Below are 24,638 nucleotides of genomic sequence, written 5' to 3'. Positions count from 1 at the left end.
CATGTGCACACTGTGAGTGGGCTCACACCTCTGCAGAGAAAAAGACACTCACTTGCTTGTGTCACTCCCAATTAGCCAAATGACCACCCCTTATTGAAAACATCTTCTATAGGAACACACTACAAATGCTGCAGAACAAGCTGCCAATGCACACTCTTCTTAATTTGACCATTTAAAGAACGGGTATTGTGCATGTTTTATTGAATAGATTAGAAGCAGCTCGATAAAAGTGGCGCTATTCATTCATTTGGTTGCCATAGAAAACTGTGATAAAGAAGCATCTGCTAATAAAAACCGAGATGGAAAGAAGAAGCAGGGAGAGAAGTTGGCTTCTCGCCTCTGCAGTTTGCACTGTGAGGGTCAAGCCTGCTACAAATATTTGCAAATGGCTCACATTTCAAGTTCTGGAGGTGTGTTAAAACAAGTTCAACGTGACAGCAAATCCCCAAAAAGACGCAAAGACTGTATAAAGGAAGAAGGATAAAGGCTTACAGTCATCACTGAAAACAATAAGCAAGACATTTTAACAAGCGAGTCGACTGTCAGTTATGAATTATTCATTGACATGTGTCACTGGCTATGACAGCTGCCACAGAGAGAGAAACTCAAGAGTTATATTACTGATGGAACTGAGTGACTATGTATTCATAAGTCCTGAACCCAAAAAACCTTCACGCTCAGGGGCATATAGAAAACAAACTCATCTAGGTTAAAATGATTTTTTAAAAGAAATATTTTCTAAAACCGCAATAAGTCAATTGAAACATAATACAAACAATGGTTTTATTATATACTGTAAAACACAATTCATTCACTGCCTTTGACAAGTATACTTGTCAATTGTATTTTTTAGAGCGGTGCTAAATGGGGGCGAATCTGAGCATGCTCCACTGTAAATATCAAACTTGGAAACAACTTTACTGATGCCCAACCACCGGTAGATGACATCATTGCCCCATTTTATAGGAAATAAACACAGTTTCAGAGTCCATGGGAGAAATGGCTGTATTTTGGCAAACCTACATTTTTCTGCTGTCAATTATAAAAGAACGGGACGGGACAAAAAGTAGGGAGTCTATTCTGTTATTTGGTAGATTCGGTTTATATATAATTATTGAATGTAATATCACGTGAGTATTGGAAATGTAAAAAATTTCTATAATGACTGGCAGTGAATGAGTTAAGGAAAATCCATCCGTAGCAGCGGAGCTTTATTTAAGGTGACCCGGTCACTTTAAATCAAGTGACGCGTATGTAACTTATTCACTGCCAGCCATTCTAGAAAATTTCAAAATTTTCAATACCTACGTGATATTACGTTCAATAATTATTTATAAACCGAATCTACCAAATGACAGCATAGACTCCCTACTTTTTGCCTCGTCCCGTTCTTTAATAATTGACAATAGAAAAATGTAGGTTAAACAAAATACAACCATTACACCCATGGACTCTGAAACGGTTTATTTCGTATAAAATGGGGCAATGATGTCATCTACCGGTGGTTGGGCATCAGTAAAGTTGTTTCCAAGTTTGACATTTACAGTGGAACATAATCAGATTCTCCCCCAATATCCCCACTCAAAAAATATATATAATTGACAAGTATACTTGTCAAAGGCAGTGAATGAGGTAATGATGATTTAACATGGATTTCAATGTTAGTCTGTGTAGACCGAAGGTCATAACCGGCCCGCTGGACTTGGGGTTGGTGGTTTGTTCAGGATGAAATTCAAATTGAAAGAGTACTATAGTAGTATAGCTGTTAACAAAAAATTAGGATGAAATATTTTCGTCAACGAGCCTTTATCATGTGAAGGAGATGAGACAAGATGTAACGAAAATAATAGTCACGTGACGGGAACGACAAATCTGTAATGCCATTTTGTTGCTGAACTAAAACGAGACGAAAATGTGGTGTTTACAAAATGAAAATTATGCTGAAAATGTTTGAGATGTGGCGAAATGCCAAGAATGTCACGAAAATGTCGTGTTATTTCTATCGTCATTTCCTCAATCCTGAGAAGTGGTAGTATTAGGATCAGAAGAAGGTAAACACGGTGGGATAGTTGTCTTTAGAAAACAAATAAAAATCATATTTGGACATATTGTGACAAACTCACAAACTGGACATTTTGCCGTGACCGGCAACTGGTCAACTCCCGCTATTTTGCCGTGAGTTGCATGAGAACTACAAGTTCAACTGCTGCACCACTGAATGTGTACTAGCTTGTGAGTGAGAGTGGTCACCCTGAATACCATGCTCTCCTCTTTTTTTATTTATTTTTATTTTTTTATTTTAAAACTACAATTTTTTGCAACCAGTCGGGTGTTGTAAAACGTTTTTGCGTCACATGTTGACTGAAGAATTAAACAGTTGCTGAATTTTCCACATTTAAAAACTAAAATGACAGCTTGACATAAGGACTAGACGGGAAAAAAAGGCATCCAAAAACAACACTATACTATAGTAATTTTGTAGTTATTTACTGACTTATGATTGGACGATAAAGCCAAAGTAATGAAGACAAAGTCTGTGTGTGCGTGTGTAGTGGGGGAAGGTGGGGGGATTGCCTGCATGTGTACGGAGATAAAGAGCAGAAGATTGTTGTTGTGATTGTGCCCATCTTATGTGCATGAAGGAGACGACGTCCTTGTCATCCTTTCAACATGCAGTCAGACACGACAATACACAAACGACATTGTGGTCGCTCTGGGTTGTTTTAGCAGAGCCGTTGTGAGCGGACGGCGTTGGTTTCATCTCGCAGTGCCACTTCTCTTTATAGCTCTATGAAATAGAATCCTTGCTGTGCTAATAGCTAACAAAAAATTGCAATGAAATGTTTGTCAACAGCTTCCCGACAGGAGTTTGGTTTTGTGGAATCCTGTTGTTCGTGCACTGTGATAGAATTTAGCTGTGCATTTTATTTTTATTGAATGTTTAAAGTCCATATATTTACAAGGCCACTGATCACTTTCTAATAGTTTCCACATTATTTTGTACAGGAGTCAGTTTAGGTGTTTTATCAAACAATTATTATGCACATTTTATTTTGAACTGCAATACAATATACTCCATTTTTCAGTTCCAAATACATGTGACAAGTTTTGTGCCTTGATATACAATTATTGTAACCAATTATAATGTAGATGACTAAACGGAATCAAACATTTTTCTTAAGGTTTTGTAAAAGGACATTTCATTTAATATAAATATTTAACAATAGTACTTGTATTGCTTTGGATTAACAATATGGAGCGGGGGGAAAATAATACTAATTTATAAATAATTCTGGTATGATTTTGCTGATCTGACACAATTTGACATGAATTTAGACTGCATATGGACTACAAATAATAGATAATCTGTAGATAATAATCTCTTAAAAGATTCCAATTTGTTACTCCTTTGAACTGTTGGAGTTCATAGTTGATTATAAAAGGTGGAAACAATTCTGAACTGATTCATCTTGCTCACATTGATCTTTTTCCATATGTCAGTGTGATCAAGCAAGACCACTTCAAAGTGCATCCACAAAAAGCAATTACCTAGAATGGGTGATGGTTTAACGATTGTTATTTTTCTTAAATGTCATTTGATTTGCCCATGGTCATAGTTCAACAGTGCCACTGCTGCTTGCAGCTAACTAGTCTACATTTTACTCAGTTTCTTCAAGGCATTATATAGGAGCTGATTTAAAATGTGTCATGTGTCATACAATCACAATCAATCCACTATTCGATTATCATGGCTACAGTTAGTTGTCAGACAAGCAATCACAAACTGCGAGCACGCACAACAATCGCAATTACAGGGTTCCTGCAGATTTGTAAAGACATTTCAATCGAAATTCAACTGCACAATGTTCTCAATAAATAACACGCATCTGCTCACTAAATGTCAATTACGGCCTTGTTTTCAAATTCATGGATTTAATGCCTTTCAAGACTGTTTTTTTTCTCCCCGCGGGAACCCCGTAATAACAGTGACACATTTACTAGATAGGTATGAGGATGGACCAAGTGACAAACCAAAACACTATGAGAGGGGTTGGTGGAAAGATAAGAAGTAAGATCAAAGTGTTTACTGTGCGCGCTGGTGGAGGGCTGACCTCTGGTAGTAGGCAGCATATCAGACAGGCCCTGCCACGCTGTCACCATCTCCGGGTTCTTCTGGTCAGCAAAGTTCTTCCAAACACGCAAGGCTCCATCATCTACAAACAGAGAAAAAGGGAATTTACAGCGTTGGAAGCGCAAGGTGCTAATAGGGATGAAGCAAAGCGTTGAGGTCAAAAGGAGGCGCAGCAGTCGATTTGGAAGTGTTATTTTTTGACCTGCGCTGTGATAATTGCGTGAAAATCTTGAATAGATTCTTTCAAAACAAGCACAACCTGTCCATGACCGGACATGCTTCTCAGAAAAATCAAAAGACATTGCACAAGCATTCTATAAGCCTGAAAAATATAATAGTCACTGAAAAACAAAATACTGCAGAGCAGCAGTATAAGCTAAGTGAGACACAGCCTGACTGACATAAAACATGTCCACACTCTTCCAAGAAACGTATTACCACCCATAAAAGTCCACTTGATTTATATTGCCCGTTTTACTTTTACCTTTAACCACTACATACATATATTTTTTTTTTATAACTAATGTACTCATTGATGTCCTTCGGTGCATGGCTGATGGAGAACATGATACATTTTGACGAGACTGAATTTAAGTCATTTATCGCTTAGCTTTTATCGTACTTTCTGTAGGTGTGGAAGGAAATGCAGCATTTATTTCTAGCTCTATTTTAACTCTTTTGTAAAGACAAAACGGGCCAAATATTCCGTAGATAGGATTTTGATGTGCATAGAGGGTAACTGAATTATTCCGTTGATGATAGATGATAAGTCCTTGTGGCTCAAATAGATGAGTCTCACTCAGGTTCCAAAAGAGCTGGTGGAAGGGAGCCATTGAAATTTGAGGTTTTGTTAAGTAGTTAGCAGTATATTCATATGGTAGGCTTGAACAGTTAAAAAACATGCCTTTAACTTATTATTTACATGTAAATCACAATCAAATTCAGACATTCACTCATCCAAGCAAACTTAGATATCTAAATTTATGACTTATTTTCATTTCACATGCAAAGGCAATGCATGAAAATTGTAAATAAGTCATAACTCTAAATAGCCAAATCGCTGACAAAGATGACTGTCGCCGTACATCAGAAATCGAATCAGCCACAAGGAGCTTGCTTTTTAGATGTCGTCTATCACAGTCGTGCCGCCATGAAAGGCAACTTCTGTCTCACAGGTTTTGCATTGCATTTCCCCTTTACTATCGTTAAATCCTCAATCTTAGTTAGCCGCAGCTTTTACATGCAGTCAACCTCAACCTAGATTACCACTATTGTGCATTGTGTGTCTAGAACAGAACGTGGACAACATTAGCATCAGTGGGAGTATAATGAGGAAGTTTTACGAGAAAAGCAAAGCTTCAAAACATAAATAATGACATTGATTATTAAATTCATTTTCAATGTTTTTGATTGTCGACTTAACTGCGACTAGTCGGCCAATCTTGGCAGGTATTTCGGTTTGAAATAAAAGTGGCTAGTGCTACATTAATATTTTGTCTAGAATTAATTTGATACTTTCATTATTTTTTCACGTACAATTAGTACCTTTAAAAACACATTTTGCAATTTGCTGTCGCCTGAAAATGACATCACAAGGGCCCGGGTAACCAATCACAGCTCACCTGTTTTCTAGGTTTGGTCATGTGACATTCACAAGCTGAGCTGTGATTGGTTACCCGAGCCCTTGTGATGTCATTTTCAGTCGACAACAAGTTGCAAAATGTGTTTTTAAAAGTACTAATTGTACGTGAAAAATAATGAAAGTATCAAATTAATTCTAGACAAAATATTAATGTTTGACTGCCAAAAATGGATAAATAAGTAAAGTATCCCTTTAATGTTTGTAAATGTTTCATGTATTTTTGCAACCTGTTGCAGTGAGCAGCAATGAGCAGTCGTGGCCGTTCAGATACTCCATAGCTGTGATGCGGGTGTAGCGAGGGTTGCCGTTGTAGAAGTAGTCCAACCTCTCTCCCTTCTCCCAGTCCCAAAAACTATAACAGACACATCACAAACTCATCAGTCTGAAGGGTCGACCCTTTGCATTGAACTTGTGTGTGTTCGAACCAGATGCTGTCCTTGTCAGCTACCGCTATGCAGGTGTTGAAAGGGTGGAACTTGACAACAGAGGGTACCCCGGGATTGCGATTGATGAATATTTGATCGTCTAGTCGAGAAACACCTGGAAGGAGGAGAGATGATCACAATATATGATACATAGATGATAGCTGTTTTTCACAGGGTCCAAAATGGTTAGTGGAGGATGTATGGGTTGATACAGTACCTCTGCGACAGCAAAACATTAGAAACAAATATTAATAATAAGGTAGACCAACCATAATTAAAGTACTTTGTTGAATAGGTATTTTCAAGGTTATATGCATAGCCTTGCAAAAACAAAACAAAACAAAACACTTATTAACCACACTGGGTGATTTATAATTGGAATGATTCTCCATGTTTGTTGGTACTTAAATCTAAAAAGATACTTGACAATAAATCCATCTTAAATTAAATAGGATGACTTATAGAAAAATGATGAAGAGCATTTTAATGGCAACATTAATTGCTCATGCAGAGATTCCCAGGTTTTCCATGTGTGAAAAATTATTTGGATGTACTCTATGATGGTAACCGAGATGTCAGTCGGCCGGTAATGATCAATAATGACTTTGATATCCCGAGAACGTTCAAGTGAATTTATCTGACATTAATCAAGTCAAATGAACCAGCTGTCGTTATTTTCATATATCATTGAATGACAGTATTGCATCCAATTGGGAAGAAATATTTAAATATTTCCAAATGTGAATAAAAAAAATTCTAACACACTCAGGGGCATATCTGGAAATTTCTCACGAGGGTGGACAAGGTAACAGACAACACCTCAGTGAGGGGTGGTCCTGCATGTGTGTGCGTCATTCTTTGTCATAGCATCCACAGTTAGGGTTTCATGAAATAAAATTTACACAAATCCTGAACAATCCCATCATACTCATAATCAAGCAGGATCAAATCTATGTAAAAAGCAACATTTTGCTGATCTGCATTTACTAGATAATGCCAGTTTCTTTTCCATTGCTTTGCTTTGCTTTTGTGTACTCTCAGTCTACTTAGATCCAATGCACTTGCTAACAGCCAGACAACTAATTGTCACCGACGGCTGAAGTCGAGAAGTGTACTCTACTTTGCTTTGTTTAGGGAGGGGGAAAAAAAAATAAATAAATAAATAAAAAATAAAAACGATTTGTACATGCCGAACTGAATGGAAACATTTTGCTAGGAGAAGTGGCAAGAGAAGTACAACTGACAGCCTGAAGTTCACAGTCTCCCGTTGTCATAGCAACAACACATTTTGCCAGCGTGTCCTGGGCAAACCTGAGCATACTCTTGAGGCTTCCATAACAAGATGAAGTAGAATAACGAAAAATCTATGATGAATTCATTGTAGATGCAGTTGTGGTTGAATTGTGTAGCCTGAGGCAAAAGCAGATGCACGAGCTTAAAAAATCATCTCCACTGACTGCTTCTGGGTTGTGGAGTTTGATGTTCATGAGCGATGACAAAATACGAAATCCCCTGCAGGACTTTCAAATGCTTTGATGATCTACGTCATTTTTTTTTTCATCATAAAAAAATCAGGGTCAGATAAGCTTCTTTTTTTAATTTCTAGTGTTCTTTCGCTCTTCCAATCTTTCACATTGCCTCTCCTTTCGTCTGAGGCACTCACCTCCTACTCTCACTCTCATCTTATTTCTCTCTAAGGGGGCACAGACTGAATGAGGGCAACCCTCCAAACAACGAGGACGGGGGATGGAGGGGCAGGAATTCAATTATTTTTTCTTAGCAGGTATTCACCAAGAGAAGGCTGACGAGCCTCGGCCGTGACGTCAATCGAATCGTAACGGTGTGAGATGGGGCCTTTCGCAGTGACGTACGAGTTGTTGCTCATTTTGCAAGGGAAAAGAAAAACTTTCAACATCACTTGCGGGGATACTCGCACCTCAGACACATTCATGTATGTGTGAAGGGGAGTTGTATGACTCAAGCGCGATTGTGGCCGTCAGAAGATTGAAACAATTCTATACATCACAATCTCTATCAAGGGTAGTTTTGACTACGGTCATCTCAACAGACACAGTTACTTCTGAACATAATCTGAATTATACATCAATGATAATTAAATAACTTTGACAAGGGTGGGGTGGGGGAGACATTGTTATGCATAGAGGGTAACCGAAATTTCCCTGTGCTAGCTGATGAATTCACATGGGCGTACTTTGTATTAGTGAGGGTCAAGTTTTTCAATCCTTTGGCTCCAACAAATTAGTCTCACTACGGTTTCAAACGTGCTAGTGGGTGAGACAACTCATCCAGAGAAAATCATACTTTTCTTCAAGGCCTGGCCTGCCATTTTCACTCAGGAAAATGCACTTTTTAAATACAGGATTTAAACAAACAAACTACTTCTCAATTTACAGCTTTGGGCTTCTGGGACGTCACGCAGCCGATACATTCGTCCGGCCCCGCTTGCGACACGCCACCCCCCCGTTCTGCGATTGGTTGGAGGGGTCTTTCCACAGAAACGTCCCGCTGTTTACAAAACAAACACAAAATGGCAAAATACAGGCTGGGGGGGGGTTAGGACAAAATCACCACCAGACATGAAGAGAAGCCCAGATCTGTAACTTGAGAAGTAGTTTGTTTGTTTAAATCCTGTATTTAAAAAGTGCATATTCCTGAGTGAAACCGGCAGATTGGGCCTTTAATTTTTATAATTAAATTATGAATCATTATTATTCAAATCAAATCAAACTTTATTTCTATAGTACTTTTAATACATAAAAATGCAACTTAAGTGGCTGTGTAATTAAAATATCTATAGTACAATATATAGTACAAAAAGAAAAACCACCCCCCTCCCCACAACATCCCCATGAGTTTCATCCCCATTTCATTCGAGACTCCCTCACCACAAAAAAAACAAACAAACAAAAAAAAAAAAACGAACAAACAAAAACAAAATTTTTGTGCTTGTGTGTTTTTTTTTAAGGAAAAATAGCACTCTAGAATATTGTACTTTATAAACACATACTAATAACAGTGTGTGCATCATTATTTATTTCTGCAGTCATCAGGGCCATCATACCTGTCATGATGCACCGTCACATTAAGATGTCCAACTACTTATTGTGAAAAGATTTTTTTATTTTTTAAACTGTATATAATTTCTTCTGTTGTACATATTTTCAATTGAAACAAATTATTTCCATAGTATATAGTTAATGTATCACTTTGATGCTCACACTAACTGTCACTCATTTTGTTTTTGCATTGTGATATATATTACCATTTGAGTGACCATTGATGTTCACTACTTTTCCAAGTGCATTGTGGGTAAGTTTGAGCGGACTCTATATATATTTTTTTTTGGACATTCGGACACGCCTACAAAATGGGGTGACCCCTTCATTGTGTACTATTGGGGAGTAGTGTGCACATTTGGACACAGCCAGGGTAACCAAACGTCCTCTTTTGCCCGGACATGTTTACTTTTTTCCATCCTGTCATTTTTTTATTTTTATTTTTTTTAATTTGTCATTGTTTTTCACTGGACCAATTGGCATATGTTGAATTTGACAGACAGACGGCAGGCAGAGTGCACCGTGTTGTTACTGTGACTGGTAGACTACAGACTGTTCCCAAGTCACTTTCTTTCCCCGCAATACTGCTGCGTCTTAATTGCTCTTGAAGGTGAGTGATTATAACGGAGTAGCAGTCGGCCTGGACCGTGGAATATTCTGATCAGTCTTGACTACAACAAAACATGAAATATCAGCTAGATTTTTCTGCCATATGGTTGCTCATCCTCAAAGTTTGTAGTCATTGTTTGTCATTAAATTGTTCATTTTTCATTTCTAGCCAAGTTCAATCACTGGGAATAGTTTTTGCTAACATTTACAATGTGAATCTTCTTCCAGAGAACAAAAAACATCTTTGTCTTGCATGAGTACAACCTTATTTTATGTCCTTTTATGGAAGGATATTTCATGGCTTAATAGCACCTAATTGGCCACAAGACAACAGATTTCACGACTAACTTGTTGCATTGAGAATACATTAATGGGTTTGAATTACCTCGTCTATCAGAAAAGCACATCATTAAGCATGAGATCCCACAAATTCTGTAATGACAATGTGAGAAACATTTCTTTCCTAAAATCAGTGGATTACCTAAATGAGCACGTAAACAAAGAAACAAGATGCATTTGTATGTGGTTGAGCAAGAGCGACTGACCTCTTTGTGTGATGCTTCTACTTTGCCTTTTGACGCGAGCATTTCTTAGAAATCTCCACTGGCGCTCCATCCTCACCTGACTCTGCAAGTCATGCTCCTCTGGGATCTGACAGGATGAATACAAAGACAAGGACTGACATTTGTGTGAAAGAACATAAGCTTTAGCACATTAAAATTCAAGTAACTCTTAGGAGTGACATGTTTTAAGTTGCTTTGTGAAAAAAACTCCTTAAAGCCATCCTATTGCTTGAGCTGTTACCCCTACCTGATATAAAGTACTTAACTCATTTGCTCCCAAAAACGTATATATACGTTCTATATTAAATGTTTTAAGTGTCCCAAAGACATATTTATACGTTTATTTATTTATTTATTTTATACTAGAGCAGGGGTCCCCAAACTACGGCCCGCGGGCCGGACCCGGCCCGCCTTCATATTTGGCCTGGCCCCCTGAACAATACCAGACCCCCCCCCCAAAAAAAAAAAAAAACTGAAAACCCCCCCAAAAAAAGAATCCTTGACATTTGACATGCGCAATCAGCCATGAGCTTGGCCCTTCAGTCTGACGTTGCTTCCCGTCATTATCAACGCCCACTTTTCAGCGAGAACACAATGGTTTATTGATGGTCACGGATTGTCAATGCTGCTCGTCAGTAACTGTGACCGACACTCCATTCAAGTCCGTGCGTGCTGTCACGTTGCGCCGGGAGTGACGTCATGTAGCCGACAAATTCGGCCTTCAGAGGACCCAGCCTTGTGAATTTGGACACAGGCAGGTCCGGCCCGCGGGCCGTAGTTTGGGGACCGCTGATCTACAGTATATTTTTAAAGTGCGCTGACATGAGCATGACCAGGGCAAATTACTCTCTTCCCTCCATTGTGCAGGAATGCATGTTGCAAAGAGGATGTGAGGACCACATTTGGCATCAGCAAAATTCATTTAAAAAAAGATTCTGGAATGGTTAGAAAAGTAAAAAAAATAAAGCAACAATATATTTAATATAAGTTGGAAACACTGAAGACAAGTCGCTGCTCTTGTTCGCTTGCAGTGCAGCACAGGCCAGATTAATCCCTTTTGCGGGCCTGATTTGGCCTGGGAGCCATATATTTGACAGCCCTGCTGTCTACCATCTACACACAGGAATGATCTAAAAATGTTGCCATGTTGGCACAATTTTCAGTCATTGTCAAACATTACATGCGATCTCTTGTCCTTAAGACCTCAGATGAAAAGGCAGTAGAATATTAATAGATGGATGTTGCAACCGATAAATAATGCTCATTTGAATGTGAAGATACTGTGCTGTATCACTATTTCTTAATAGTTAACGTGTCTATCTTAAACCGGTAGCCATTGATAGCCACTGGACATCATCAAATTCGTTTCTTCACTGGCCTTCACGATATAGCCACTTATTGTATACTTGCTGCTTCTTTTGTGGGTTTTGCTGCATTAGCTCTTGTCTCCAGTAAGTGAGAAACATCTTTTATTAGGTGGAGATCAAATGTTTGACTTGGCCAGTGGAAAATGTTTAATCTATTTCTACACCCAAAAGCTTGAGAAAATGCAGTTGCAGAATGATTTTTATTTTTTTTTTTACCCTGTGTTTACTGAGAGAGAGGTTGAAACGGCCACATCATTTGGTCAGATGGAACACAAATGTATGACTTTTTCTACATTAATTTTGACACTGGAAAAAAAAAATATTTGTAACATAGTGAGAAAATATATGTATATAATTCTTATTCTTTATATGCCATTATTTTGCCAAATAATAGTGTACTCTATGTCAGGATTAATGCCTGCCAAGATGTACAATTAGGGAATAATGGATGGCAGCGGCATAAAATAGTTGCAGGGAATCATTCGAAGCATCAAGAGTGAAGCATTCAGTTCGTATTTACAGAGGTGCGCATTCTGTCAATGTCACTGATCATCCGCCTGTTTTGCTTTACAACGAGTGATGGACTGAATGCCTACCTCTGTCTGTCAGTCCTAAAAAGTGGTAGACTGATGATGGAAATGTGGTTAAAATAAAATGACGGACTGACGATTACTGTCTGGTTTGGCTTACAAACGTGACGGACCGACGATGACGGAATGGTGCCCAGGGCGCTGAAGAATGACGGACCAGCAAAGTTTTGTCAAATGCCAACTACGTATTTGTCATTTTTTGAGCCAGGAAGTGTCTTAGTGTTTTAATCGCCTATTTTGTGATTTTCTTTGTTTTGATTTCATCCTTCTCGTCTGCGAGTTGATGTACATCTTACAAAATTAACTAACGGACAATTCACACTGACTGTGGATTTCCGTACAGCTGCCGTACGGAAAACACAATCAAGCACAAGTACAGTCTTGAATTAACATACAGATTGTATACATTTTGGGACAATGAGAAGAAGCTGTAGTGTCTGGAGGGAAACTCTAAGAAGCACAAAGAGCATGCAAACACAAAAAGGATGACATTCCAACCAAGAAACTTCTTGATTAAAGTTTTGCTTGAAAGTTTTGAGCGCACTGTATGGTGACACAAAAGCTGAATGCCCATGAAATACCAAATACTGTGGCAATTATTTTGATATTTTCCGAGGTTGAAATTGACATGAGTAGAGATGTGTGTGTGAATTTTGGTGACAATTAATAGTATTTTTGTGTTATTAAGCGGCATTTAGCATTTGTACACTTGCAGTTGTGTTCACAAGTTTACTTAGTCCAAAGGTATGTAAACTTTCAAGTACAAATGCATATGTCAATGTCCATTACTTTAACATTTTAAAAGTCAGTGCCAAGTTTATATTTTCGAGTCGTGAAAATATTAGAAAAGTAACTACAGAATAGTGTTCCCTCGCTGTAATGTGGTTCACTTTTCGCGGCCTCGCTGTATTCCAGAATGTATTATTTTTTTTTACAGTAATGCACCTATTGTATAAAATTCATGGTTTGAACATTAAGAATGTTTACACAAGCGAGAAATGTGAGAAAATGTAAATCCCTCGATGAAAAACGTGTATAAATTGAGTTGTGAAGGGTTTTAGAGCCTTAAAATATTTATAATCAATGTAAAACATAAAGCTAACTACATTGCGGATTACATTTATTGCGGGTATTTTTTTGGAACCTAACCCCAGCGGAAAACCAGGAAACACTGTACTGAATTAAGAAGGTGGTTTGTTTGCACAGTTACTGTTGGATGAGAAACTGGATGTACTGTATACAAGTACACCACACAAGTAAACAAGAGCATTGACATCCTGCTATGTAGCCTTGCTATACCCCCATTTCTTTCTTTAAAAGAAATGAATAGCCTTAGTCTCTTTCCTTGAATGGTGTCATATTATGTTATGGGAAGAGCGTGAAAATCAGTTCTTAACACAATGTCATAAACTGCCTCACACAAAAGTTTGTGTTCATATAAAAACAAAAAACAAAAAAAACAAAAACAAAAAAAAAGACATGCAGAAATGAAATTCCACACTCCTAAAGAGGACATGGAAACGTTTCAGCCTGTGCTCTTGACACCGTGATGGGAAAACCTGCGCTCAGACTTTCAGGTGCACTCATGCGCACATCCAGGATTTTGTAACCGAGTGATGTTTTATGACAGCACTCAAAATTTTGCAGAGGAAGCGTAATCCCCTCTTCACGCTACATCTTTCCTATCCAATCATCTGTCTGCTTTCCTCATCTATTGCAGCCACTTCAGACTCCGCCTTCTTCCACTGCACTGCGCATTATCTCTATCTGCACCTTAAGCTTTATCAATACCTGCCTTTTATTTTGAAGGCCAGCTGGTTCCCAATTTTGCATCCAAATTTGGCAACTGACGGCCAACCAATAAACCAAAAAGTTGTTTTAGTGCGTACTCAAAGTAGTTGAAGTCACAATACAGCAGCAGAGAAAACACTGTCTTCTGTAATTGTGCAGAAAGCCTTCAGCTCTACAAATAAAACATTGCCATCACCTACCATTCACCAATAGAACTGTATACCTACTAAACTTAAATGTTTGGAGCAATAAAAAAATACCTAAATAGCAGCAATTGTCACCTCAGTCGCATACTCCTCTAGTGGGACATTGTCTTTGTATTTACAATGTGTGGAGAAGAGACGAGAGAGTGAGCAAACCCGTCGACTGAAGTGAGACATGATAATGATCAAAGATGAACAACCACACTAATGACAGTTACTTTATATAATGATTTGTACCAATTAACATTACATTGACAGTCATAGTGGCCAGCGGTGCAAATTGTTGTCAGACAATTTCTGAAATTAGCGGGCAAATAATAAACTAACCTTTGAGGCTCACTTGCCTGCTGATTTATTTTTCCATAACATACTTAATTTTAATAATATGTTTCCGGCGGTATTAGATTCACAATGTCATTTATGGACATAGCATTTCACATGTACATTCTCTATTTGTCTTCCTTTTATCTTGATTGATAAACGCAAATCATTCCTTCTACGCGGACATTTATTTATTTGGGCTGGACTGAATCGTGTATTAGGACATTAAAGCCGACAGAAACTCAATATTATATGACAAACGTTACAGCTGCTGTGCATGGTAAAGCATTCCTTTAATCTTTAATTTCTCTCGGGAGGATATTAAGTTATGGAAGTCAAGGAGTTCAATTATTCAGCAAAGCCATCATGTACAACCAGCAGGCACATTCTCACACTGTGACTGGTCCCTGCGCTGTTGTCTTCAGGAGAACCGGAATATCATTTAATGGAATTTAATAAGATCGCTCATGTCAATAGCTGGCTCAGTTGCCTTTGACAAAATGGCTAAATAACAAAAAAATGCATATAAATAATTGAATATTGATGGAAAAATAGCTGTGTGGAAAAGTGGCAAATTTATAAAAAGAAAACCACTTGCTATCAGTCATTAAAGCAATTGCTTGGAATTCAAAGAGACATATTCAGCGAGGTATTATAAGACAGGTGATATGTACAAGGCAAATATGTGTAAAAAAAAAAAAAAAAAAAGATCGACTTGGCATTACCTTCGTGACTGGCTGAGCAAAGTACTTGGCACTCCAATCACATAGACCCGTTTGAAGGGCGGCACTGATGAAGTTTCGGTGGCCACAAGGCTCGTCTCCATCCTCAGCGGCCTGAACAAACAAACAAATTGAAAAGCAGGTAAGCATATCACGCAAAGTCTCAAACACACAATAGTTGACTTGTCTTACCTGCTCAGGTCCCTTGTCAAACATTTTACGAGTGCGGGGAAACTGGTGCGAATGGGGCGCCTGCCCTCCAAGTGTGGGTGTGTAAGGGGGGCGTACTGCAGGTGGATCTCGGGTGGGGGGTTTGGGGACCTCGTTGGTCAAGCTTGAGCTGCTGGTGCTGGGCATGGGAGGAGAGCCACTGCAGGGAGAGAGAAAGTAAAGACGTTTCTATTTTGGAGACCATCCGGTTGTTCTTATTCTTACAATTCAAACTGTATGATGTTTTTGGGTTTCATGTTGTGTTCCTTACCCTGCCTGATGAATGTGTGTGCCTTTGCTGGTGGGGCTGGCTGGAGCTGACTGGGTGAGAGACCCAGAGTCCAGAATTCTCTGAGGGCGAGCGTTCATCATCGCCTGTAGAGACACACACAAAAGAGGGAGGTTGGTTTTTGTTAGTCATCAGGTTACAGCAATGGCAATGATGGAGAAACAGGTGGAAGCGACAATATTAATTATGTTTACGTGCAGTCAATTTTAAAACCTTTATATTGGCAAAATTGGGATTTTGAAAGGCCATGTAAACATGTGCAAAATCCCATTATTCAGGTTTTTAAAACCCTGAATAAGACAAAAGTTACCCCCTTTCCTAACCTGAAGATTTGCTCATGTCTTTTTATAAACACAATTGGAATACCTCAATCGTTTTCCTTTTCACATGCAAAGGAATCTTAAAACAACATGTATGCGCGGCACCTTCTCACTCACTAAACGAGCCTCACTTTAATGCACTGACTCCTCTGCAGCGTTTTCACATTATTTTCCGTCTCAACGCCAAAAATGCCACAGTGTATCTAAACACATATATAACGGGTAAAGAAGCTCGTGGTTCTGCCTGGAAATACTGAAGCAGAGGTCAAGACAACACACAACTTTGGAGCGAGGGGGAAGCAGTCTATCTTGCATGGTGAGTGACATAAATATAATGTCTTTTATTCACTAATGAAAGTTGAAAGCGTTAATGATGTCTATTCGTATAATGACATCCGTGCGTCGCGGTTTTGAATAAGAAAAATACGATTTTAACTATTTATTCACATCGAGAGGCATGGAACAAACTTCACTAGACGAGAAACAAAGAGAGTTGCACAGAGTGACAGTGGTAACAGAAGTAATAATTCGACAAAGACACACACTTCTCAGGAGGCTTATATAGATAAGGAATCGATCTGATTGGTTGTGGCTAGAAATGTGGGTAACAGTACTGACATGGAATTGTCTGATTGGCTGTTGACCAGGTAAAGGGATTAAAGAATACTGACATTAGTGTTGTTCCGATACCGATAATGGTATCGGCAGAGGCGCCAATACTGCATTAAAACAGTGGTATCGGTGAGTACTCACAAGTAACATGCCGATACCATTAATTCCAACGCTAATATAGGATTTTGGATGCAGCATCTTGTGTCTTGGTTGTGCACGACATTCACTGATATGTGACGTGCTCACTGCATGCCGATCTGGCCCTTGAATTCTCTGAACCAATGGCAGGACAGCTTTTTCAAATTGAGGAAAAAAAAACCCTTAGGTATCGGTATAGTATCAGTATCGGCCGATAATGCAAAGCTGTGTATCGGAATCTGGGGCCAAAAAATGGTATCGGAACAACACTACCTGACATCACATAGCCCTTGACATCACATAACATCACATAGCCTAAAACCAGCTGAAACTAGATGCTAGTTACATCAGTTCAAAACAGACTTGTTACATCAGTACATAACAGACACTCGACCTCACAGTCATGAACCCAACTTAACAGGTCATGAACAAACTTAACCCTGGCGTGACCCCAGACATGACACTCACCATTGCAAACTACAACAACAAAGATTACCATTGTTCAGTTATCACCTCATTGATATCACTCAAAATTGAGCATTATCGTCTATGTAAAGACATTTTTTTTTTTTTTTTTTTTTTTTTAAATTCAGGGTCTCAGACTGCAAGTAGCCATAATGTTGTGGCCGTTGCATGCTAAAACAATAAACCCACTGATGTACCAGTGGGGGTTTCAGTATCTTTATCAAGGATACCTCAGCATGGTCATGGGGGATTGATGAATGAATCTGCAACCTTCGGGAGACGGCCATTCTCCCGCCTGAGACATGATGTTATACTGCAGACAAGTACACTTTGTGCTTGGAATTTTTTCATCCTTGTTTGCTGTTGCATAATTATCATTGTCAATATATCGTCACCACATCAGTTTAAAACTAAACGTGTTTTAATTCAATTAAAATTGCAATGTTTTTACACAAGGTACTTCAAAGACACTACTGTATGTGCTCAGGCTGGACGGCTCAAGATTACAGATGCAGTATGGATAAAGTGCATCCCACTTGTCAATATGATTAGTGGATGAAAGGGCAGCATCAAAGTTTGTCTAACTTTCTAGAAGTGTATCTCATTAAAGAGAGCAGGTAATATAAGCTCATCCTTATGGCTGTACACGAGGGAGGTGGAAAAACCTAATAAAGATGTTGGAAGCAAAGTACTGCTGATGAACAGCCGAGATGGAAAGAAAACTGTGCTGGGTGAATGTAGTTAACTTCAGCAAACACATTTTACTAGCAGGCATTGCCGTTAATTTGATTTCTATGTTAATTGAGAAATTGCTGCGGCTTTATTTTGTTTGTGTGTTTGTCTGAGGGGAGAAAGAGGTACATAGTGCTTTCCTTAGCCATAAAAACATGTCAATTACCAAGGTTAGCATTACATTAAGGAATAATTGGAAATGGGACCAAACAGCAGTCGGCCCAGTCAACAGTCTGATTATGGAAACCGCTTCTGACACTAATGTAAAACATTTTTCCTACTCAAGAGGAATATAGAATAGGATATAAAAATACAGATGAAAGTTACCAGGTGTACATGCGGAAGACAGGTGCAAAAAGTGAGTGAGTGTGCGTGAGCTGGAAACTTACTCTCCAGAAAGTAAGCTAAGAAACTGTTTTTCCCACAGAATGTTGATTTTGAGTTAACAAAAACAGTGGCACCTATTGAAATGACATGACATTTTCTTGTTTCTGCAGCCAAGAGACCTTACTCATGTTAGCGTATCACTTTATGTAGCATGTTCATGAATTATCGATGGCTGTTGATTGTCAAAATGCGGTAAACAACATGCTAATGCGGGGGCTATAAGCGTTGCTGGCTAACGGGCGGAAATGGGATATGGAGGAATGAACTCATTAGCAGGAAATGGGGGTTGGGGGTAAGGGAATCACTTTGAACAGCTGCTTTGCTGTTTATTGTGATGGCGTTGCTTGGCCCTTTCAACCTGCTTCTTTTCACTTCCTCTCTCATTAGTTGGTGAGAAAGTGATTGAACCGAACAAACACATCGGTGTGTGCAAACATCAAGCTATTATAACGAGAGCTCTGAAAAGGATACAAATACAAAAGCTAATAATGATATAAAAAATGATTGTAATATTGAGTTTTTGAAGGCACTTTTAACCAATCGGGTCTAGTGTGTTAGCCAAGGTTAAGACGAGATAGAACCGGATATGCTGGTGAGGAAAAGTGACATGAACTGAATAAGAGTGAGAAGATTTCAGCTGCATTCAGCAAGAGGAATTGGAGAGCTCAAGGCCCAAAAGTCATTATCTCCCCTTCTCATGACTATGATCATTCATTCCCTTGCCATGCAAACAAAGTGTGTGTATAGGAAAAGTCCGCAGAAACTTTTTCAACTTGGGCTTCTTTCATGTGAAACTTCAAACATGGATTATGTTCTTCTACAAAATAATACATGTTAAGGTTGAGAAAGAGCAATAAAAATAGTGGGCACATTTGAAAAGACCAGGATTAAATCAAATAAGCCAAACATTTTACCCAAATGCAATACGGCAGAACGACTAAGCTATTAAAAAGGATTTAATGCTTTCATCATTTGGAAGCACGGAAATTCTAATTGACTGCTGACCTTGTTCTCTTGGCGACAAATCAATATAGTTCAAGCGCAACTAAAAGACCATGCTAACACTTGTGCACTTGAATGAATGTTGTAATTACGTTATCTTTGATAAGCTCGGTGCTGCAAATAATAATGAGAAAAGCAGTGGTACTTTCTTGAGTTCCATAAATTCCTTGTTCAGGTCTTCTGTCCACACACAAAAGTCGTCCTTCAAAACTGAGCCTTGAAAAAAACCTCCATCAATGGTGAAGACTTTCCAAGTCAGTCTTGTATATTGGTAAAAAAAAAAGTGCTGCAGAACATTAAGTGTGCCAATCTCATTTGTGCAAAGAAATTTGCAAATGTGACTCAGTCAGAACACACACAGTTGATGATATAACATATTAATATTGTCTCCTGGCTGATTTCCATGTAAAAGTAGGTGATGTTGGCATACGTTGATCAATGCCTGTCATTGCATCACAAAAATTGATCACCTGAAGCTCATACTTTGCAGCCAAATAGACACCAGATTGTATGCCGTGTAGCGTCCCTGCCTCCTTTAGCTAAAAGTGTCTGGGATGCTAGACTGGGACACATTTTAATATGTTATTAAACAATACATGCAAAAATGAACGGTTCCTTGAATCAATACATATGAACTGAGTATGACATGATTGTTGAATTACGTCCCAGTGGGCCGATCACAGTGGCCAAACCGGATGTGACGTAGTACAGCCATGTTGTTACCTGCTGGTTGTACATGTGCATGTGTTTTGTTCTCCTCCTGATTCGTCTAATTTTGAAATTAATTTACAAACAAAACATGAGCACAGCCCAAACTCCAGCTCAGACTCCAAGAAAATTGAAAAAACAAAGTTTGACACTGAGGCTGACGTTACACTTTGGCAGGTGGCAGTCGCGAGTTAAAAAAAAAAAAAAGTGACAAACTCCACAAAGCCCCTTTAACACTGCACGATACTGATGAAACAAGTTAAAGAATCATAATCAGTAAAATTGATGGGTGGATGGATGGACAGAACACTTTAAAATATGATTCAGCCATTAATCAAAAAAAAAAAAAAAGAAATCCACAAATTAATCGATTATTAAGTTAATCATTAGTGAGCAGCTCCAAAACTGACAGGTGCAGCTAATCCTTCATATCAGAATCAGCCAATTGCACTCATGGCTGTTTGGCATAAAACACAAATCAGACCCCCCTTGCAAGTGGTAAGGGATATATTCATTTTACAAATAAGCAGCTGAAGTCCACCATTTATGAATTAATGTGATACATACAATACAAACCTTAAATAACAGTTCTCAAAGTGGAAGTTTCTGAAAATGCCGTCATTATCATTCTCATGCAAACAAGGCATGTAAAAAGGTGGTCATAAACTAAACATCTACTGTTTATCCCATTCATTCATAAATGGCAATTCAAATGGCTATAGTTATATGTTTTCTCAGATAATGATGAATATTCAAGGTAATGAACTTGACAGGGCTTGACAGTATGCATTCAAAAACTAACTCGGAGGACCTTCCGTTGGCGAGTGCGCTAATAGGCTATGAAAATCACAGTCAGTGTGTATGTTTATTAAAGGCTGAAATTTTAAGATAAAAAAATGCATCTACTAAGATAAAGAGACCAAACATTTAAAAATAAAAATGTACCATCAAGACAATTTTACTTGCATGCATGATTTTCCATTATTATTGTCCTGCTTATATTTGAGCATTTAACACCACTGTTACTAGTTAAAGAAAGTTTGTTTCAGCATTGCATCAGTTACTAATTATCAATAAGAACTTGGGACAGAATTTCTAATTAGGAAACAGATCCTTATGATAAAGCATTTGGGGACATGATGGCTACAGACACAGTCATGACTACAGCACTGTAAGATGATATATGGTCCAGTGCTGCTGGACAAAAGACCGCCGGTAATCACATTTTATTTTTGTATTATTGCAGTCCACTCAGGAGGCCCACCGTTGAAAGGCTACTTGTCTGAAGTTAACAGAAGGAACAATTGGTACTGGTGGCAGCAACATGAAGTCTTTCCTTGGCATTTGGATGAGTGGTGGCCAATAGTGGTAAATATGGCTCCTTAGGTTTTCGACAACCTCTTTCCATTGCTCTGCTATGCCAAGCCTGAGGGAGTCATTGGCTCTTAATTGCATTTACACAAAATAAATGGTCTTTTTGCAGACACAAAATGCCAGTGAGCGGGAGGTGCATGCTTGCTATAAACTGATTTTTCACCATGTGGGGAAAATTACATAAAAGGAGCTGGTACATTTCACACAACTAGTCGAAATGCTACTTTAAATATGAAGTTAGTGCAGCAGTAAATTCTCAAACTCATTTTAACACAACATAAGACAGAGAGAAAGGAAAGGTTAAAAAGAAATGAATATATATATATAGGCATATATATACATATATATATTTTCTTAAAATCAGTGAGACAGTATTTCAAAGTATGACCGGCCCCAATTTCCAAACACTGGTACATAAAACTCCCATAAAGACAACATACCTTGTATGCGATGCAGTTGAGGACCTTCATTGCCAAGTCAGACACTTCAGGAAAAGGGTCTGCAGCCAGGTGTAGGAGCACTCTCCAGATTTGAGTGTAAACGCTGTTGAAGGACACACCTAAGAATGTAAAGAGGAAACGTATGGATGGCTGAGTACAAGAGATGGAAATATTTCAAAGCATAATGTGGTGCATTAAAATATACAACAATAGATCACATGGAGTCGCTCCAGTGTGACCCCACATCACTCCTATTCAAGTTCATTAACACAGCAGCTAACAGCCACACGGTAATCCACGGTCATGTCATTACCATCATGCTGCATGCCAGAGTCATTTTCCACTGCTGGAATTATTGATTGTGTTGACGTGGCAGAAGCAAAATGACCTCCAGTGTTAGGTAATGTACATCATTAGTCAAAACAAACATACACACACAACAGGCAGCACCTTCTCATCCAATGAGGATTAATTGCTGTGACAACAGTTGTAATTGTGAATACAAATGATCATAATGCTTTTGTCTATCACAAGTAGTCCCTATTGCAGTAGTGCCTATATGGAGCTAGAATCATGCCAAAACCCCACAAACACACAAAACGTGATTTACGCACATAAAACGTCATTCACAAACTAATGCATTTTGTTCTACACACAAAAAGAAGCATGTCTTCAATTACAAAAAAAAAAAAAAAAAAAATCTTCCAAGTATACAACAAAAACCTTTTGAATTGCTTTTTACGTATACAAAGGATTTTTTTGCACTTGAAAGATGTTTTTTTTGTACTTGAACGTTTTTTGTTGTACGGTATACTTGAATATTTTTATTTTGTAATTGAAATATGCTTCTTTGTGTGTGTAGAACAAAATACATTAGTTTGTGAATGACGTTTTGTGTGCGTAAATCACGTTTTGTGTGCGTAAATCACGTTTTGTGTGCATAAGCGTAAATCACGTTTTGTGTGCGTAAATCACATTTTGTGTGCATAGATCATGTTGCGTAAATCAGGTTTTTTGTGCGTAGATCATGTTTTTTGTGTTTATGGGTTTTTGGTTTGATTCTAACTCCATATTCCTATCACGCATGGCATATTTGTTGAAATTGACTTTTGACGGTTTGATTTCTTTGTTATTGTAATCACTTCAAACTATGTCAAGAAAAAAAATAAATAAATGGTCGGACAAATATGTGCTATATGACTTCACATCTATAACGGAACGTAAGGTGTTCCACAGGGTTCAATTCTGGGGCCTCTGCTATTTTTATTGTATCTTCTGCCACTGGGTTCCATCTTACAAAAACAGTGGTGGTTGTTTTAAAAAAATAGTGTTGAGTTGAGTGTGGGGTCAGCGTCCTAACTGCTATTTATACCGTTACAGCACACACTCTATTCTATTCTATTCTATTCTATTCTATTCTATTCTATTCTATTCTATTCATACTCTAACTGGAAATGAGCAGCACTTCGTCTCCACTATGTTCCGCTTTGCTTAGTTTGCTTGTGTGTTTGAACTACGAGAATGAGGTCAAACTCCGAGGCATTTTTTTACTCAGAATTTTTGGTTGAAGTCTGATTTGTACGGGTTCCGAGACGGTTGAAGGTTCCACTGTACTTTCACCCGTAGAAGTTTACAAGTGTCTGTTGATTTCTTTCATCTTGTGTCAGCATCAATCATATTGGGCTTTTTTTACTTGCCAACTATAGAACACATCGCTGTTTGTAACCCATTTTGTCTACCGCTAAATCTCTTTCTGTATCAGCACAACACGGTTTCCTGTCCTCTCTGCAGCTATAGGGTGGCACTGCAATAAAAGCAAACCAAATCCTAATTCGTATATGGAGGGAGGAGGCGTGGGTTCGTATGGGAAGCTGTGAAAAAATGGAAAAGGCCAAAGACTGATTTAAAATATGATTAGATAGGAATTGAGGAGAACCATTGATCAAGAAAAATTGGAATCCAAGAAGTAATAGCAGAAAGGTTTAGCAGAAAGATGTGAAATGTAACAGCAAGTGAATATGCTTGTACTGCAGCTGCAGAGACATGACAGTTGATTAATGTGAAGTACAGTTTCACTCCTAGTTAAAAGTCATGCCACGTTACAGGTGTTCACAAATTGCAACTACGCATCCTCTTTTAGTCCACATGAGGGTGGATATTATTCATCGCCTCAGCCTGAACGTACTCTGGTGCCATTGAAGACTTGCTGAGTGTAATAGATGCTCTGTTGTAAAGATATTAACTTTTGGCTCAATGAACCACAGCGTAGCTTTTTTATAGCCTCTCCATGTTTGACATATGGTACATAAAATACTTGCATATCAATTTTTTGTGCTTGGTTGGTGCATAAAAAACATCAGAACATCTGAAAGCAGAAATAAATTCCTCTGTGAGACATGCTAGACTTCAGAGCGGCTGTAAGCAGTGTAAGCAGCACTAAATAATATCTACGGTGCTCTTTAAATGGACGAGCATCTTAAATGCAATGACGCATTAGGAGGTGAAGTGTCAAAGAAAAC

General features: G+C 38.4%; 1 protein-coding gene across 5 annotated transcripts in view; it reads right to left on the bottom strand.

Annotated features, from left to right (window-relative positions):
• The window catches only part of rptor (regulatory associated protein of MTOR, complex 1), a 142,746-nt gene that overhangs the window by 17,346 nt on the left and 100,762 nt on the right, over window positions 1-24,638 (bottom strand). For 3 of the 5 annotated variants that reach the window (XM_077525536.1, XM_077525538.1, XM_077525540.1), the window contains 8 exons: window positions 22,120-22,238; window positions 15,924-16,027; window positions 15,635-15,812; window positions 15,446-15,556; window positions 10,431-10,536; window positions 6,200-6,314; window positions 6,002-6,126; window positions 4,089-4,214 (listed from right to left, as the gene is read on the bottom strand). In XM_077525536.1, the coding sequence (XP_077381662.1) occupies window positions 4,089-4,214; window positions 6,002-6,126; window positions 6,200-6,314; window positions 10,431-10,536; window positions 15,446-15,556; window positions 15,635-15,812; window positions 15,924-16,027; window positions 22,120-22,238 (984 nt within the window). The remainder of the gene's footprint in view (window positions 1-4,088; window positions 4,215-6,001; window positions 6,127-6,199; window positions 6,315-10,430; window positions 10,537-15,445; window positions 15,557-15,634; window positions 15,813-15,923; window positions 16,028-22,119; window positions 22,239-24,638) is intronic. The other 2 variants (XM_077525537.1, XM_077525539.1) reach the window with 1 other exon arrangement.

The sequence above is a fragment of the Festucalex cinctus genome, chromosome 6 (genome assembly GCF_051991245.1).
Source record: "Festucalex cinctus isolate MCC-2025b chromosome 6, RoL_Fcin_1.0, whole genome shotgun sequence".
Lineage (NCBI taxonomy): Eukaryota > Metazoa > Chordata > Actinopteri > Syngnathiformes > Syngnathidae > Festucalex > Festucalex cinctus.
This window is presented reverse-complemented; position numbering and strand designations above follow the sequence as displayed.